General features: G+C 44.8%; 5 protein-coding genes across 5 annotated transcripts; 3 read left to right on the top strand and 2 right to left on the bottom strand.

Annotated features, from left to right (window-relative positions):
- Positions 1-4,862: 4,862 nt before the first annotated feature.
- On the bottom strand, positions 4,863-5,094 carry EDB91DRAFT_1009067 (uncharacterized protein; the record flags this gene model as incomplete). Its single annotated transcript, XM_041312381.1, has 2 exons — positions 4,863-4,928; positions 4,981-5,094. Coding segments are annotated over 2 exons (180 nt in total), but the record flags the coding sequence as incomplete, so codon positions are not given.
- Positions 5,095-6,580: 1,486 nt separating this feature from the next.
- On the top strand, positions 6,581-7,213 carry EDB91DRAFT_1251672 (uncharacterized protein; the record flags this gene model as incomplete). Its single annotated transcript, XM_041323413.1, has 3 exons — positions 6,581-6,736; positions 6,793-6,944; positions 6,994-7,213. 3 exons carry the CDS (start codon positions 6,581-6,583, stop codon positions 7,211-7,213), a joined length of 528 nt encoding a protein of 175 aa, XP_041173961.1.
- Positions 7,214-7,488: 275 nt separating this feature from the next.
- Positions 7,489-10,658, top strand: EDB91DRAFT_1251671 (uncharacterized protein; the record flags this gene model as incomplete). Its single annotated transcript, XM_041323412.1, has 12 exons — positions 7,489-7,745; positions 7,801-7,827; positions 7,880-8,062; positions 8,113-8,161; positions 8,207-8,243; positions 8,288-8,308; positions 8,373-8,508; positions 8,562-8,706; positions 8,759-8,893; positions 8,943-9,088; positions 9,139-9,320; positions 10,219-10,658. 12 exons carry the CDS (start codon positions 7,489-7,491, stop codon positions 10,656-10,658), a joined length of 1,758 nt encoding a protein of 585 aa, XP_041173960.1.
- Positions 10,659-11,864: 1,206 nt separating this feature from the next.
- EDB91DRAFT_1338273 (uncharacterized protein) lies at positions 11,865-12,814 on the top strand (the record flags this gene model as incomplete). The annotated part of the gene is made up of 8 exons (XM_041325615.1): positions 11,865-11,887; positions 11,977-12,026; positions 12,082-12,164; positions 12,212-12,263; positions 12,299-12,315; positions 12,373-12,433; positions 12,478-12,554; positions 12,686-12,814. 8 exons carry the CDS (start codon positions 11,865-11,867, stop codon positions 12,812-12,814), a joined length of 492 nt encoding a protein of 163 aa, XP_041173959.1.
- A 2,537-nt stretch (positions 12,815-15,351) lies between these two features.
- Positions 15,352-16,119, bottom strand: EDB91DRAFT_1057907 (NYN domain-containing protein; the record flags this gene model as incomplete). Its single annotated transcript, XM_041314119.1, has 3 exons — positions 15,352-15,749; positions 15,802-16,026; positions 16,080-16,119. The coding sequence occupies 3 exons, from the start codon at positions 16,117-16,119 to the stop codon at positions 15,352-15,354; spliced, it is 663 nt and encodes a 220-aa protein (XP_041173958.1).
- Positions 16,120-17,415: the final 1,296 nt, after the last annotated feature.

The raw sequence follows: 17,415 nt of genomic DNA, 5'->3' as shown, positions 1-17,415 counted from the left end.
GTTCTCGTAGGGCGAGTTGCAGCATCGGCGTGCTAAACACTGGTATCCCAGGACACCAAAGAACAAGAAGACACTGCTGAAGAACATGGTCGTTCAAGAGGCACGAACTCGTCTAATTGTGAGGATTGTTGCTCAAGTGGATAGGGTTATTTCTGCAAGGTTGGGACAATCACGACGGCATCAACACACACCCCCCTCCAACCACTATCATACTTCAAAATATCCCAGGGCATCACACAACCTCACTGGCTGGTTGAGCGACTTCGAAGACAACAACCCTGCCAAAAAGGTTTGTTTGTTTATTTTCTTTGATATATACCTACTAATGATGGACCCATCAGAACTTCATCCCCCAACTCAAAGATCACCTCCTTGCTCATCTCTGGGGTATTGATTATTCAGGTGACGAACATGACTTCTCTGATGCAGACCGAGACCTTGTAGTCCTGGCCAACAACAAGATCCACGAGCATAGCATCCTACAGATTAACTACACGGCTTATGATCTAAGAAGGGAGCAAGATTGTGTTAACCCTCAAACTCGTGCTGATCTTATGGTTCTATCGCACGAAGATGACGACGAACAGCATCCTTACTGGTATGCTTGACTAATCCGCATATTCCATGTTGATGTCTGGTATTATGGCGGGGATAATGCACCTTCTACCTCAAGGCGTATGGATGTTCTTTTTGTCTGCTGGTTTGGACAGGACATAACCTTTCCAGCTGGTTTTTCAAATAAACGCCTGCATCGCATTGGTTTTATTACCAATGACACCAGCAATCCAGACGTTGATGCTGGCTGCTTCGGATTCGTTGATCCCGATCAAGTGATCCATGGTGTACATTTGATTCCTGCATATGCCTACAAGCGCACAACACAGTATCTTGGACCTTCGTTTGTTCATCATCATGAAGAGGCTGATGAAGACTGGTGATATTTTTATGTTAATATGTAAGTCAGATTGTTTTATTCTCAGCCTCACGGTGTCTTACTCACATTAATAGGTTTGTTGATCGTGACATGTTTATGCGCTTCCGTGGTGGTGGGATAGGCCACAAAATCACACGAGAATGGGACAAGTTCTTGCAGTGGGATGGCACACCTACTCAACAAGATGCTGCAACAAGCGACGAGGAAGACATTGATATGACTGGAGATCTAGACAAAGAGATCATCAAGTCTGACCAGGGTGACGATGACAAGGATGAGAATGACGATGACAAAGATGAGGATGACGGGCATAATGAATCACTGCAGGATGACGACGATCTAGACAAGGTCATTCCAGACTCGGACGAGGAGCTGGATGACTTATTTGCTCAGGCAGGATATAGTGCACTTTAACAATGATTATGATTGGACTGTCTACGAGAGTGTACACAATCGCCCCTGCTACAGTGTGCAAAGCACAAACACAGCGCCTCTGTACAGCGTCAGAAATACATTACTGCAACTCTGTAGACAATTTTAGGAAGGAACATGCCTAAAATACACTGTTTTTACCAATTTCAGGTTTTTTGTGGGGATGTTTCAAATTTTTACACAAAAATCAAACTTATATATCATAGTTTGCCTGGCCATCCCAACCTTCTGTAGACATGCCTTGACCAAGCAAAAAAACAAGCCAGGCAAAAGCTCAGCGTCACAGCAGCACTCACTTTGTGCAGCAGTGTACCTTAGTCGAGACTGACGAAGAACATGATTCAACCTATGTATATCACTCAAGTGGTGAAGAAGAAGTATTGATACATCTATTGATGAAAGCTTAGGTTTTCATAATGCGTCGGATGGTAAATTCCCAACTGCAAAAATTCTCATTCCTCAATGTCTCGATCTTTGTGATACCTTGACTATCTGGTGATTTTTCCGCAAATCTTGGCGCTATATGGATGCCTACAGGTGCACTACTGCTTTCTCATCAAATAAAATATCTGATGAACTCTTAATTTAGAAAAGGACTTGATGCTCAATCAACAAGCTGCATTTGCTGTGAGGAAGTACAAGTCTCATTGACGTATTGGTATGACGGCTGAAGTCCTCGCATGTGTTAGCAATGCTGCAGGGGCACAGAAAAACTTCCCGTAGCTCTGTAGTATCATTTCTAGTCACTGGGTATGCTTCCTAGGCCTACAAACACTGATTTTCTTACCATGTTTCAAATTCTTGTGACGAAAATTTTGAATTTTGGTTTTTTGAATTTCTGACCAGCAAGCATCATCAGGAAAAACTATATCTCTATATAGAGGACCATCCTCTATATAGCCCCGATAGCACACCACAGCTCTATACAGTCTATGGCAAGCTATCACAGCACTATAGACCAGTATAGACATCATGAAAGTCTATATATTACCATAAAGTTTGGTAAGTGTATTTAGAAGTAAAACATTTCAACAACTATAGACCCCAGTAGACCGTGGGAACTTTTTTCGATGAAAACCAAAGTTGTAGTCCTTGTCTAGGGAAGTCTATCCATAGTCTTATGACTTCAATAGGTTAAGATCCTAGTGAGTTATAAGGAAAATACTCGAAATTGAAGGGTTCAAGAAAGCAACTTGACCATGGGAACTTTTTTCGATTAAATCAAAGTTGTAGTCCTTGTCAAGGGAAGTCTATCCATAGTCTAATGACTTCAATAGGTCAAGATCTTAGTGAGTTATGAGGAAAATACTTGGAATTGAAGGGTTCAAAAGTGTTAAGGTACACCTTATTTATGTAAGCAAAAATGCGAAAATTCACCTTATGTGTATTCAAAATCCTAATGCTAACAGTCAATTTCATTGTCTTTTTCTTACTGTCATAATCCTAGTCCTATTAACCAAAAACTCGAAAATTCACCAAGTCTTGTGTTGTGGCTTTGTTTGGCACTGCTTTTGTAAGCAAAAATGCGGTCAACCAACAAGTCTTTTCCCATTCTTTCCTTCCCCCCCCCACTGCCCCCTCATTAGATTATCTTCCATATTTTTCTTACAATTTTCGAGTTTTTGCCTCTCTTCTCTTCTTCTTGCTTCTCTATCCTTCTCTTGGTGTTGATGTTGTTGGTGCTGGTACTGGTGCTGGTGCTTTGAACTCTGGTAAGTCTCCCTCCATAATTTTCGCATTTTTGACTATTTGACCAATCTTTTTTCTAACCCTCTCCTTCTAGCTCTCTTCCCTCCTGCTCCTCCTCCCCCCAACTATTTTCGCATTTTTGACCATTTGGCAAGTCTTTTCTCTGACTCTCACTTCCTCCTGTCTGATCCTCTCCTTCTAGCTCCCTTCCCTCCTCTTCCCTCAAGAATTTTCGCAATTTTCACTATTTGGTAAGTCTTTCTTTTTTTTGTATTCATCTTTCCTCTCTGATTCTTCCTTCTAGTTCTCTTGCCTCTTCCTCCTGTAATTTTCGCATTTTTGCCTGTTTTGTAGTTATTAGTTTACATGTATTGTAGTAGTTGAAATATAATTTGGAATTTTCGCTTTTTTTTAATTTTGAGAACACTATCATGGCAACAAACAGCTATTAAGAGAAATTTTTGCTTTGTGTTTTGAGCTATAATAGCTACAATAGTTGTGGTATGTTCCACCCAGCTATAGCAACTTTAATAGAGCTATATAGCACTATACACTGGTGTAGTAAGCCTGCACAATTGGGCACTTGGCTATACGAGCTATAGGGCTATGGAGTCTGTATAGCAGTCTATAGCGCTATGGGTGGCTATATAGCCTTACCACATTTTCCTGATGATCAAAGTACACATGAAATGGAGTAGATCTACACTACTTTCAACAAAAATAAGTGAGTTTTCATGGTGCAGTAGTAGTTGTGCGTCGGCGTCACTCGAGGTGTCGAAAACCTTCTTCGCACACTGTAGTAAGCTCGCACAGTCCCCAGGCTCGCTCAACGCTCACCCTCAAAGACCTGGATCAGGACAGTGGGCTGGTTGTCAGTAGCAGTGGAGAAGCTGTAGATCTGTCAGTATGTTGGTCCGCATCGCAGCAACAGGGACACTCACATCTGTGACTTGCACGTAGGAATGACAGTGTTGCGGGGAATAAGCTTGGTGAAAACACCCCCGGTAGTCTCAATTCCAAGGGTCAAGGGGCAGACAGATTGAATGAGATGAATATTAAACGATCACACCTCATTGATGTTTTCCTTGTTGACTTTGGCATCCTTGAGCACTTGCTCGACAGGCTTCATAGTCTTATGGAACAAGTCCATGTTGAGCTCCTCAAACTTGGCATGAGTGAGCATCTCCGAGAAGTCATTGCCATCCTCAAATGACTTGATTTCAATGCGAGTAGACTGCTGACTAGAGAGAGTACACTTGGCCTTTTCGACCTCACGCTTGAGCTTGCCCATAGCACGGAGGTTGGTGGCAAATATGTCTTGAAGCTCTGATGTGAGAAGTGCTCTATACATGATAGTTTAGTAGGGGAATGCAGTATTCAAGCAAGGTACTGACTTCTGGTACCACAAGCCGGAACTTTGATTGACTTGGAGAACTACAGGGTATCTTCAGTTGTTCGCATGAGCAGAAGTGGAAATATAACTGCGAGTACCTTTCAGAAAGATAAACAACTTAATGTAAGATGATTAGAAAGGAATGCATTGTGAAGCAAGAGCGGCCTTACTATGACCGCAGGAGGAAGTAAAAGGAGACGATCCTCAGCAAATACATCGGGGCAAAGTAACCCGCGTCCCTCCTTGAGTCTAACCTATATTGATGGTATAAGACACTTGTAGTTTAACATCGATGTGGAAAGCACTAACCTTGTCCTGCATCTCTTGGTTATTTCCATATAACGGCGCAAGGTTGACATAGCCTGAAGTCATGTTGATGTGCGTCTTGCCAGGCATGTGGTCTGTATGGAATACACTGTGGATGACGAGTGCTGCAAAGGAGAACATGAGGGAGGACAGGCCCTGGGGATGCTCGATAAACTATAAATTATGTTGCATAAGAGATTGAAGCAATGTTGTCGCACATACGTACCTTGTCTCTGCGGAGCAGGGTGTCAAAGACGAGACCGGCGTTGGGCATTTGGTTGTGTGGTAAGGGGTTTGACTGCTGGACAGACCGTGCATAAGGTGTACCAGCTTTGCCGAGGTCGGGAGCATCAGGGTTGTTGTTTGAACCATCAGCAGTGTGGAACTGATACTCCAGCCCAATCACACAAACCTATCCCGGTGCTGATATAAGTGGCGGCACTTTGGCAGAAATCGAAAGCTTTCAAAGAGGCCGTGTCAGATCTGTTGGGAGGATTCTATAATATCTGTTCTGATCTAGAGCATAAATGTTGTGACGTGAATTGACTATCACAACATTTAATGTACAATGCTCAATGTAACAATAATACCTCAGATCAATATTTGATATGGACAAAGAGAACCACTGGTGGCGAACCGCCGCAAGCCCCTTCCCATAGAGTGGACGGGGTAAATCGATTTGGAAGAAGTGTATCGAAGTCACCCTCAGCAATTGACACAGGACGACCTGGTAGAGGGAACAATTAGCTTCGACTAAGGTGAAGTGCAAGACCTACGATAACGAGTGGTGATGGCAAAGATGGCCAACAGACTGTCTGTGTGTATGATATCGTCAGTAACTGCCACCTGTGAAATGAATTGACGCTAACCCAGTGAATGACAGTGCGCAGAAGGAGTTGAAGAACTACACGATAGCTCCGCCCATGCGTTCTACTTGCGCTGACTCAGGAATAGCATTGTGGGATCAACAATAGGCTGTGGCTAAGTTTGAATCATGTAGTCTACAGCAAGTACAGACTGTGAGCTATTAATCTCCATGGGGAAGTATACAATTATGATACGAACATTTGATGGACCTCACTGCCATTGTGGGTGATTGGCTCACTGCAATTGCCCATTATACTCATCGCCTGGGTCAGAAGAATACGTGGGAGCCACGTTCGTCAGAGGCTGCATTAACTAATCACAAAGTGATTCACTGACCACCAGAGCACAATGCAATAATTGCGCTCACAGCAATTGATGTCAATCCATGTGTCCCAACAGCCTAGCAAATACCCTTCAATACATATTTGAGCAGCAGGGCATCATGTCTGACCTTGATGAGGCCATTGAGCTCAATGTGCAAGATTCCAGCAGCGGTGGTCTTAGATGTAACCGGTAGTTCGTTCGTTGCGTGGAGGAGAGGTTGGACGGTGGGTATCGTGGATGAAGTGTAGCGCTTGACGAAGTGCTTGGATAGAGAGATGTCCAGAATTGCCTGAGGAACGAAAGTGAGCCAAAAAAAAAAACGGTCAAAATTAGTGGATGTGGTGGAAGGGGAAGTGGTGCTCCACTACTCAGTCTCGGGGTGGGGTCGCACCATACCGGACTTCATAGGGAGGGGAGTTAAGCAAACCAAAAAGGGCGCTCACCAATTACAATATTCAGTGCCTTGTTCTGGGAAGTGTATGCCATGGAAAGGTTTGGGTGTAGAATCATCACTGCATGCAAGTGTCCAGAAAATCATGTGATTTTAATTCAAAGTCAGCCGGCATTTTCCAGTGGTGTATTAACATTTTGATCTTATCATTATTTGATTGTTCTATCCCTCAATCTTCGTTCTAATGGCTATTATTATTACCAGTACTGAAGAACCTCTCGACTTGGCCAACAGAACCTCCTTCTTCCACGACAACATGGTCGTAATGGAGATTGATAATCTTCTTGCCGGATGGCCAACTTACACAATTAACTTCACACCCGAGCATCCAGGACCATTGGTAAGTAATCTTTTTATTGTCTGAATTACTCTCAAAAACTGATATCTACATTATAGAAGCTCATTTTACGCTTGAAGGATGCGTCAAATTTTTGCTCAACTGAAGATGATGATAGTGCAGATGAGGCAGAGGGAACAGGGAAAGTCAACGCACCACCAATCATCAAGGAAGATCCAGATGTTACCATGGTCTGTGAGGCCACCCTCAAGTATGTGTTTTCTTGTATATCTTGATTATTGCATTGACCCCAACTATAGGGATGTACCTCAGTGTGTCAGTGCGCAACCTGTGCAACTATATGGCAGGTTTAAGGATGCTCCTTCGATTGTTGTCTTACGGGAGAAGTTTGAACGGGAGAACAGTTATACGTGGCCCCCTCATCGTGGCTTCAGGAATATGACTGCTGAAGTACCACTCAAACACATTGACGCATTCATGACACTACCTGCTGCTGTAGAAGCATTAAAGTTAGAATGAGTCCCGCCTTCAAGCTTCATTTCTCACATCCTATCATTATTGCTTGGTGCATTGTTGTTATATCACTTCCCATGGACACTGTCTCTCATAGTCATACTGTTTTTGTTGTCACGCACTTGCACGCTCTCACATTGTAACTGTAGAATTAATTTTGTACTTCTTGTTGCGTATATAGCGCATATAATCATGTGACCTAATATCACGTCAACATAACCAAACATTTGGAACTTAATCATATCGGTCCCATGCCCTAACCCTTAAGTCTAACCACCATCATGTCTCTGCACCAATGTCCTGGCATGTTATCAAGTTCCTCCAATCCCCCTGACTCAGATTCAATTTATGCCCATAGCTCTTCAGTCTCTTCTGTTGAGTTATCTCCAGAGCCCATCAAACACAGAAAACATAAGAATCAGCGGTCAGACTCACCAGAACCGTCAAAGCTCAGAAAACGGAAGCGCAAGCATTCCAATCATGAAGAGGATCTTGAATCCAAACCTCATAGCAAAGTCAAGTCATCTAAACGTCCAAGGTCATAAGTTCATGGCTTGTATGCGTGCATATATCCTCTCATTTGCATATTTTAGCCATAGGGGGGGTACTAGTAAGGAAAAGTAAGTTTTTTAATACTCGACAATCTGAATTCTGATGAGCTACCTGTACTAGGGGCAATACTACGCCACACGAGCAGTGTCTACATTTTTCTCGATGGATACCACAAGGTGTGGACATGTTCTGTATCCTTAAAGATGTCTTCCGCCTCGCACCATTAATTGAGGAGGCTCGTAACTACAACCCCGATGATGATGAGGATGACCGCAAGGTACTGGATAATGTGCTCGCTCACATGTAAGTGGTCTTTCTGTCTGTTTAATGGGTGTCTAGCTAATTGCTCTCAGATCGAAGGACGGGTGCGACCAAATTCTCTGGACTTATGAGAAGATCCTAGTAGGCACTCCTTATCTCCACAAACTCATGAGAGCTGGTTGAAAGAAATCAGATGAGCTGCATGAGATTCTTGACGAGGCAGGTGCGCATATATGCACCTTTGAGCAGTGACTAATGATCCTACAGATGCAATACCTAATCGGACAGGTGCGATCTGAAGATGCAGCTCACTTGAAAAAGAGCATCACATGATATGCTGCATTTGACACAGACGACAAGCCTTTGAAACCTGCGATCTTCCCAGAGAGCAAGGGCTCGCGTGCCAAGATGGGTTTCAATCACCCTGACCTTGCTCTGATGTTATGTCCTGTCAAATACCTTGCTGGATACCAAAAGGAGCCTTCGGTGTATGCACAACATTGTTTTTTCTTATTTTCATGCACTCATTTGATCTTTACAGTACGAAAGCCAAACTCGAATGCGGGGAACTGAAGATGGATGCACGTGCTTGGCCAGCACTTTTATACAAGGGTAAAGTAGCTGGGGAGGCCTTCAATCCAAAGAACATCCAGGATGGCCTATTTGAAGGATACCTTCTTGAACGGGTAATTTCTTTTGTGCTGTTATCCACAATCAGCTAATGATACACATTCCAAGGTAATGAAACATGTTCTGACTGGTCCATCATCTGCTTTTGGTGGTGATGATTTCCACGTACCAAACTCTTGCAATGTGTCGCTCCATGGCATGACATCTATCGAAGCTGAGAACATTGCATATGCAGCCGTGGTGGTAAGTGGTTCTGCTGTAAGCAAGTCAGCACTTGATTCATCCTGTATAGGCACGCTCAGCAATCTCTTCTCGTGACAAGTGGTCTGTGGATGACGGCACATACTCATACCGCAAGGCATATTATCGGACAATTGATATAATTTGCAATCCCCCGGATGAAGTGTGGGCCAAGGCAATCATCCAACATTATAACCTGTACGTCCGAATTTCTACTAGCATACATGCTAATTATTGTTTTCTGCTAGGAAACTGTTTAAAGACAAGGGGGGACGCGGAGCAGGACTGTTGAACTCTGCAACATCAGATGCTGGGGAGGATGATGAAGATGATGACATTGCTGTGATGTGTAAGCAATTTGCACTTCAATCTGCTAACCCCCCTCCTGCACCACCAAGTCCCAAGCCCGAGGTACTTCCTGTGGAACATTGTACATGTTATGACCAACGTCCCTTAACCTAACTAGTAGGTGTCTGGAGATCGGACCACACCACAGGACTCGTCTGAGAAGGATAAGGAAGATAGTATTGAGAGGGAACGTCTAGGTCTACGATGACGTAAGAATGAAGAGGTTAAGTCTAAGGAGTACTACTGACTACGACCTAAACTATATACTACTCTCTAGGCGGAGATATCTGAGTATGAAAGGTGGTGATATATCTATATAAGATCATAACATTGCGCCTAGGGTATAGGGCGTCTTATCAACCAATCAACTACAGGAAAGGGTAGAGGGTATCGGAGATTAAGCAGGGTCTCAGGGTACTGCTTCTATTCAGGGTGAACGGATATGAATGAAGGGTGTGAGAGAGTTCTGTGACAAGAAGTCTCAAGCGGTGATTAAGGATCTCGATAAGAGATAGGATCTGGAGATGTATCGAGTACGATTGGATCTAAGGGTTTCTCCAGGGTCTTCGGTAATGAGCATGCTTCTCTATGAGTGGTGCTTCTGTGATAGGGGTTCAGGGTTCAGCTGTGACTGTGCAACAGGTTCCAATGTAAGGGGTTCGGTGAATGACAGAGGTAACTCTTAACGTGTCATGTGTGGGAAGTGAAGGTATGCGATGTGAAGAGGTGATGACTATGAGAGATGGCTCGTAAGGGACTCTCAGTTGTGGTTTGATCATAGAGGCGTGTAGATGCTTATGACGTAGCCGGTTGCCTAATCGTAGGACTTCTAAAGATGTGATGAGTGTTGGATGTCTAGGGTTACGGATATAGATGGATGACGTCGATGTAGTATAGATGTGAATTGAAGATAGTGATCGTTAATCGGTTATCCATCTTATCTTATCAGGGATCTTATCTAATCTAATCTTATCGGATAGGTGACTTAGGGTTTGATAATCAAAATTTAGATGCAGTTGGTAACATTCATGACAGTACACTTCCTCCAAGGTTCCGCTCCCCAAAGGTCACTAGCCCACCAGCTTCACCATCTCCTCTGCCACCCACTCCTAGGGTACACACTATCCCAAGGGCATGCCCTGCCCAACACAAGGCAAATCCACACCCACAATCTCCAGTTCCACCCACTCCTGTGCTGCAGCACTCGCCATCTCCTCTGCCACCCACTCGGACTCCTAGGGCACACACTATCCCAAGGGCACACCCTGTCCAACACAAGGCAAATTCACGTCCAGGATCCCCCGCTCCACCTCCTGCTCTGTGCACACCGCTTCCCCGCAAGAAACAGAAGCATGTCCAGCCAGATAGCCCACTGACGGAATCAGAAGCATCACATGAAGAAGTGGATGCTCCCATTTGAAGGTCGCCCTGAAAAAAGAAATCCAATGCGAACAGCAGGGCCGCTACTTTCACCACCGCACCAAAGACTAGGAAGGGAAGGAAAAAATAATCAATCAGTAATTACATCTTGTTTCGTCTCATTGCTGATGCTAATTTCTCACTCAGTGTTGTCTGATCATTCGTCTCGTTCATCATTTCTGCTGTCTATGTTTCGCTCCCTGTCATTTCATCCAACCAAGTGTTGCTGTTTTGCCATCAGATGCTCACGCGCATGTCTCCATTTTGTTCTGCACTTAGATGTACTTGTAGATCCTCTCATACCGTGTATTACCTTACTGCAATGAAATGGTCTTATCAGATTTTATTGACTGATCCGAACTTATCAGAACTTTCAACATATCATTGTTAGCCAATGCTTCTAAGGTCAAAAACTACCCTAAGGTGCGCATTACTTACCCAACTCGTGTCATCTGACCTTAAAATCCTTTTCTCAACCAGGCCTTATATGTTCCTTTGTTGCCTTCCGCATGCTGATGTGCTTGGCAGGCCTTCTGCAGCCTGAACAGCTCTTATCAGCCCTTCTCCGATTTGGGGAATTTTGGTGATGGGATTGCTGAAGACATTTCAAGGATCGTGAAGCGTCAAGTGAGGGTCCATTTGTGTGATATCGATTGCATGCATGGATATCTCGAAGTTCATTCAGAATCTTTGGATCATCTCACAGTAATGAAAGGATAGGTTGTTTGATGAGTACTTCCTGTGTATGATGGTCACTCACTCACTGCCACCTATGAAGTGAACTGGCAGATTCACTGGAGGAGTTAGGGTGACAGTCACACGCCGCAGCAGAAGAAATTCAAGAACTTCCTCAACCACTCCACCCAACGTGTTCCACTGACATTGACTCAGGTCGGTCGTGCAGTCAAACGTTCAAAGTATGAAGGTCAACGATGCACCATTATTGGCAAGTCCCTAACAAGTTCCAGGTAGCTACTAAGGAGACCTAAGGTCAAATACGATAAACTAGTATAGGCAATCGTGGACTGACTGCTGAACATCTGTCGCTTAGTCAGCATTGACTCCGATTGAGGCCTCAAGGCTCCAACATCAGCACTAATCACTGCGGAAACGACTTTTTAGTTGGACACTAAACGGAGGAAGAAACCAGGTCTAAACAGACTCAAAACGTACTTAGACACTAACCGAACGCAAAGCAGACGTGTCAATGGTTTTGGTGAAGCGACAAATGTAAATAGAGTCTTTTCAGACTTCGCGAACACATCTTTCCCGACCGTCGTTTATTCTCTTCAAACACTCCTTATCCCACCACTAACCAGATCCGTAAATCCATCCTTTCGACCTCTTTTTACGGTAGACTTGGGCGAAGGTGAGTATTTTTGAAAATTCCTCTAAGTCCTCGTTTCATGCTATCATGATGGCAGAATGCAACATGATCAAGCTCAAGCTACCTGCGCAACTGAAAACTTTCAAATTCACTTTTGAGTGCAGAAGACCAGGACCCATAGTAAGTTATTTGTACAACTAGACTACTCCCAACTAATTTCTATCTAGACTGTTGAAATTTCAATGCGCAAGCCTCTCAAGCGATCGAGGTCACAGCCTAGTAGTTCAGAGGACTTGCACAACTGTGGAATGTAGATTCGCGGATGGATCAGGTGAGGGTTGATTCATGTAAGAACCTCCAGCAACGCTAAACAAAGGCTGATAATCAGGTGTTGGACCCCTTTGATGAGGCTGGGGTGCGAGTGAGGGTGATTCGCTGTATGGAAACATGTGAGTCCCACTGTGTTATGATCAATGTTCACCGATTGGTAAAGGTTTCACACAACCACTAGGACTCGTCAAGATAAGAGCAAAGGATGAGATTGAGAGTGAACGTCTCTGTCTACACAAGGTAGGAACGAAGAGGTTAAGTCTAAGGAGTACTACTGACTACGACCTAAACTATATACTACTTTCTAGGCAGAGATATCTGAGTATGAAAGGTTGTGATATATCTATATACGGTCATAACATTGCACCTAGGGTATAGGGCGTCTTATCAACCAATCAACTACAAGGAAGGGGAAAGGGTCCATAGGGGTATCGGTGATTAAGCAGGGTTCTCAGGGTACTGCTTCTATTCAGGGTGAATGGAGATTAAGAAGGGTGTGAGAGAGTTCTGTGACAAGAAGTCTCGAGCGGTGATTAAGGATCTCGATAAGAGATGGGATCTGGAGATGTGGGTACGATCGGATCTAATGGTTCTCCAGGGTCTTCGGTAATGAGCATGCTTCTCTATGAGTGGTGCTTCTGTGATAGAGGTTCAGGGGTGTAGCTGTGACTGTGCAACAGGTTCTAATGTAAGGGGTTCAGTGAATGACAGAGGTAACTCTTAACATGTCATGTATGGGAAGTGGAGGTCTGCGATGTGAAGAGGTGATGACCTTGAGGGACAGCCCGTAAGGGACTCTCGTTTATGGTTCGATCATAGAGGCGTGTAGATGCTTGTGATGTAGCCGGTTGCCTAATCGTAGGACTTCTAAGAATATGAATGACTTCGGATGTCTGGGGTTACGGATATAGATGGATGATGTCAATGTAGTATAGATGTGATGTAAAGATAGTGATCGTTAATTGGTTATCCATCTTATCTTATCAGGGATCTTATCTAATCTAATCTTATCGGATAGGGTCTCTTAGGTTTTGATAATCGAAATTTAGATGCAGTTGGTAACATTCATGACACACTGTTGTACGGTGTCCCTTGTGCTGATGATGTCCCTTGATATGGTGTTCCTTGGCCAGATGATGACGACGCTGACCCCACATGTGCCTGACGCCCGAACAAATACAGGCCATTGTTGTTCTATCTAGGTGAGTATTTGGTGTTCCCTACTAGAGCATCCAAATGGACTTACCATGACTTGTGGTTCACGACTTGCACCCTGTTGTCCCGCACTAAAGAACGGACCCATCTGCGGCAGCCCACCACTATTTTCGAGAGGGGAGAGCTGGGGTTGCATACTGGGTGATAGTACAAGTGGCCCCATAAATGGTTCGTGTCATTGCTGCTGCCTTTGAGTTTCCTGACCTAACTGGCTGCCAGGATCGCTGGGCCTTCTCTGCACGTTCTGGGGCACACCACACATCGCTATGGGAGGGGACGAGAGCAGGCAGAAGAGCGAGAAGGAGGACCTAGCATGTGGGGGATGTATGGCGGATCCATAGAAGCATGTAATCCTAACCCAAACAGAGGGGGTTTTCACTATTTTCGATATTCTAAACGGACGTGATAACATATCTAATCAGCTTCAAACCCGACTAAGTAATAGCATGTCTGTAGCCTAATCACACTCCGTATCACGCTGAAATCCGTATGCTCGTTTGGTGCGGATTGGGAGACCTTTCTATACTTTGTCTGATACATTTTGAGTCTATTTCTAGAGTACAGTTTGTGTCCGTGTACATGCCCTAATCCTACTCTTTTCGTATACGACTAAAAAGTCGTTTCCCCAGTGAATGGTGTACGGCTTCGCTTGGTAAGGATTTCTTGTCTTGGGGCCATTGGACTCTGAGTTGGACCCAGTAATACCTTAGGTGGCTCACCGATGTGGACGATAAAAGACAGGCCAGCGGGTGCAAGCTGTGTTCATAATCTTAGGCAAAATTACGGCAGACGAGGTTCGTAGCGTATGTCTATTCTTCCATTTTCCACTGATCCCACCACCTACCAACATTCCTTCGACACCAGTCACAACGGACTACCCGCATGTTTCTCCAGTTTCTTGCCAGTCCGCTCACTCTGTTCATTCTTTTGGCCCCCCAATGTTTATCAAGAGCAATGGTGGCCTCAAACCAAAGCAAAACATTTTCAAGTTCTCATAAATGGGCAAGCAAATGAATAGGTCAACTAGGAATCTTGTTGAACCAGATCCCGAACCTCAAGAGGATGAAGGTATTTCTACACCATGGAATTTCCAGGTGAGTCTGTTAACTTTAAATTGTTATAGTCCTTGCTCATGAACGACCAGGGGCGTGACTGCTTCATCCCCTTTGTACTTTATGCTAACTCTTGTTTAGATTCATAGGACTTCCTCCTTCATGGTCTGCTGCCCTCTCCCAAGCTGGCTTTACCGATGACGAAATCATTTCCATCCACGTCCACCGCACCCCAATAATCCAACTCCCGTCCTGATTCTACAATCCTCCTCCACTCCACGTCTCTCATTCGACTCATCTGCCTCCTTCACTGTAGTGGACGCCAACATCACCAAGGTTGCAGAAGAACTTACGACAGAACACCAAGAGATGACGTGAGCGCTAGCCCTGTCCGACTAGAACTCGACCACAATATTTGACGAACTATGAGGAATGACGCGAACCCCGACATCGAAAGACGCGAATGCTAACCCAAAACTCGACATTCGATGGCCCACAAACACTAGCCCCGTCGCGAACCCCACCCACGACATTTGGTGAACCTCAAACTCGATGTTGCAGCTCCTTGATCTCAACAACGGTGTTGGTCGTGATTTTTTGAGTGCAGTCCCCATGTTCATTACTGGTTGACAGGTATATAGTAATGAGGACTGGCAAGGTAATGGGGGCGCGGCGAATGCGAGATTCGAGGACAGGCCTATTTTTCGGGGTGACCTATGTGATGCACCCTCACAGTAAGTCTTCCTGCTGATCATGCTTATATGAACGTTTCATGCCTTGAGTGTAGAATATGACTGTTGCTCAGCATGTACCAGAAGGTCTTGCGAATCCATGAAATGATACACATCCACATTGCGGCGTATTAGGCCACAGACATCATACATAGGCAGATGTTTTGATACTGGGTCATGCAATTCAGAGACACGACTATCATCTCTATCGTAATGGATCTTGCCGCTATGATGATGTGCTATGTTAGATCCATATTCAAACCAATGATACTGCTCTAAACATTGTTGTTGCTCATGCTTTAGCACTTTAGCCTCGGTTGTGATGTTATACTGGCGAAGGCGGAGGGTTGAAATGGCATAAGCATAATCTCTGTCACCGGCTATCAGGATGATGGTGGCTGGTGACGGATTATCGATGGCAAATGCAAGCATGTCCACTGGTAAAAGAGGTTCAAAGTGCACACTAGGGGCGCCTTAAGGAATACACACCGAGAATCATCTTGTCTACGACTTCTTTCTTACCGTTGTGGGGGCAGTCGGTTATGGACACCCCAGAGGATTGAAGGTCTGAGCGAAACCTGACAGACCTGGGAGGCTGCAAGCCTATGTCGAGGTATGCTTTGAACGATGTTACGTGTCCAAAGACATGCGCAATTCGTTGGATGCCATTTACAATGGTGTGTCCTTGTGAGTTCAAGGGAGGACTACAGTTTTCTGGGAGAGGATGTATCCCATGAGCTGTCAGGAGCGGTAATGCAGAAACTTACCATAGTCCCAGAATATAGCGACCTTTCTATAGTTGGACATGAAACTTTCATTGAGGAGGGGGAATAAGTTGGGTACTTCGTGTACAGGTGTCAGGAGCCCTTAATTTGTATCGACCAAATGTGACATTAAGAGGACCAGTGTCCATTTCGGAATTAAGCATTGCACAGTTTCGCGTTTGCACGCGCATCATGTACTGCGGTCGTCAGAAGGAGTAAACGTTACTTCAATGCTGCAAATGTGAGTTGGGGCACGCACCTCGGGAGTGCTTACTGCAGCACTGATTCCCAAATATGTTCTGTGGGCGTCAAGTCATTCAATACAAAATGACCCACAACCGCGTGAGTGCCAGCCTATACTAGTCCTCTCGATTCTCGCTCGCTAGAATAAACCGTAAAGACACGGCAAGCGAATTCCCCTCAGCAAGAGCGAGAAAATAAAGAAGAAGATGCATGCGCATTGTGATTGCCGTCTCATGATGTTGAATAGCTGAGCCAAGTTTGCTGAAACTTGCGTGGTACATGCATGAACTTTCGGGCGTGGCGAACAACAAATAGAAGGAGGATGACTATTTGGCGAGGTGGTATTAATATATCAACAGTTTAGGTGATTACTGCGGAAGGCTGCAAAGTAGGGTTGTGAAATAGACTTGTCCAGAGAGCACTTACTGGCATCCGCATGTATTGAAACACAAATTTTGGACGCAGCATGACGTTTAAAAGTGTATCTATCGCCCATTGCCCCATAGCACACATATTGGGGGTGTGAATCTGCATATGATGCGACGGGTCGCGTTTGACACGCTGAAAAATGACCGTCTTTGTTACCACTGATAACAAGATTTGCTTGTTAAGGACCGACCTCAACGTTATAAATGGTGACATCGGAATCGGAGACAGTCGTAAAAAGCCGATGTTGCAACCTCGTGGTTGCCGTCGTCGTCATCTTTGTCATCAAGTCCAAGGTACTGCATGGTCCGAAATCGTCCAACGATAATGGCCGAGACAGATTGTTCGTTGAAGTACATGATGCCAAGTCCTTTTCAAAGCTAAGGACTTCGCGATCACGTGCACTAACGCGTAGGGTGATATCGATGGCTATGTCAAACCCCCTTCATCCCCAACGCATGCGGCTGAGTAGCAAACGTCCAACTCTCATCACAGTGTAGAGCTGTCGAAGAGCATGTCCTGCAGAGGGAGTCATGACGCGGACGCGGACGGACGACACCTCGTGACTGTAGGATCTGCACGAGATCCGCGCCTCATCCTCAATCTACGTCAATTTCCGGGTTCACGCTGTAAGGTTTTTTTTATCGTATATTTGTCTGGGGGCCCATCG

Source organism: Suillus paluster (assembly GCF_016628075.1).
Source record: "Suillus paluster strain FC165 chromosome Unknown EDB91scaffold_57, whole genome shotgun sequence".
NCBI classification, from domain to species: Eukaryota; Fungi; Basidiomycota; class Agaricomycetes; order Boletales; family Suillaceae; genus Suillus; species Suillus paluster.
The sequence above is the reverse complement of the archived record's forward strand: the minus strand, read 5'-3'. Positions and strand labels throughout refer to the sequence as shown.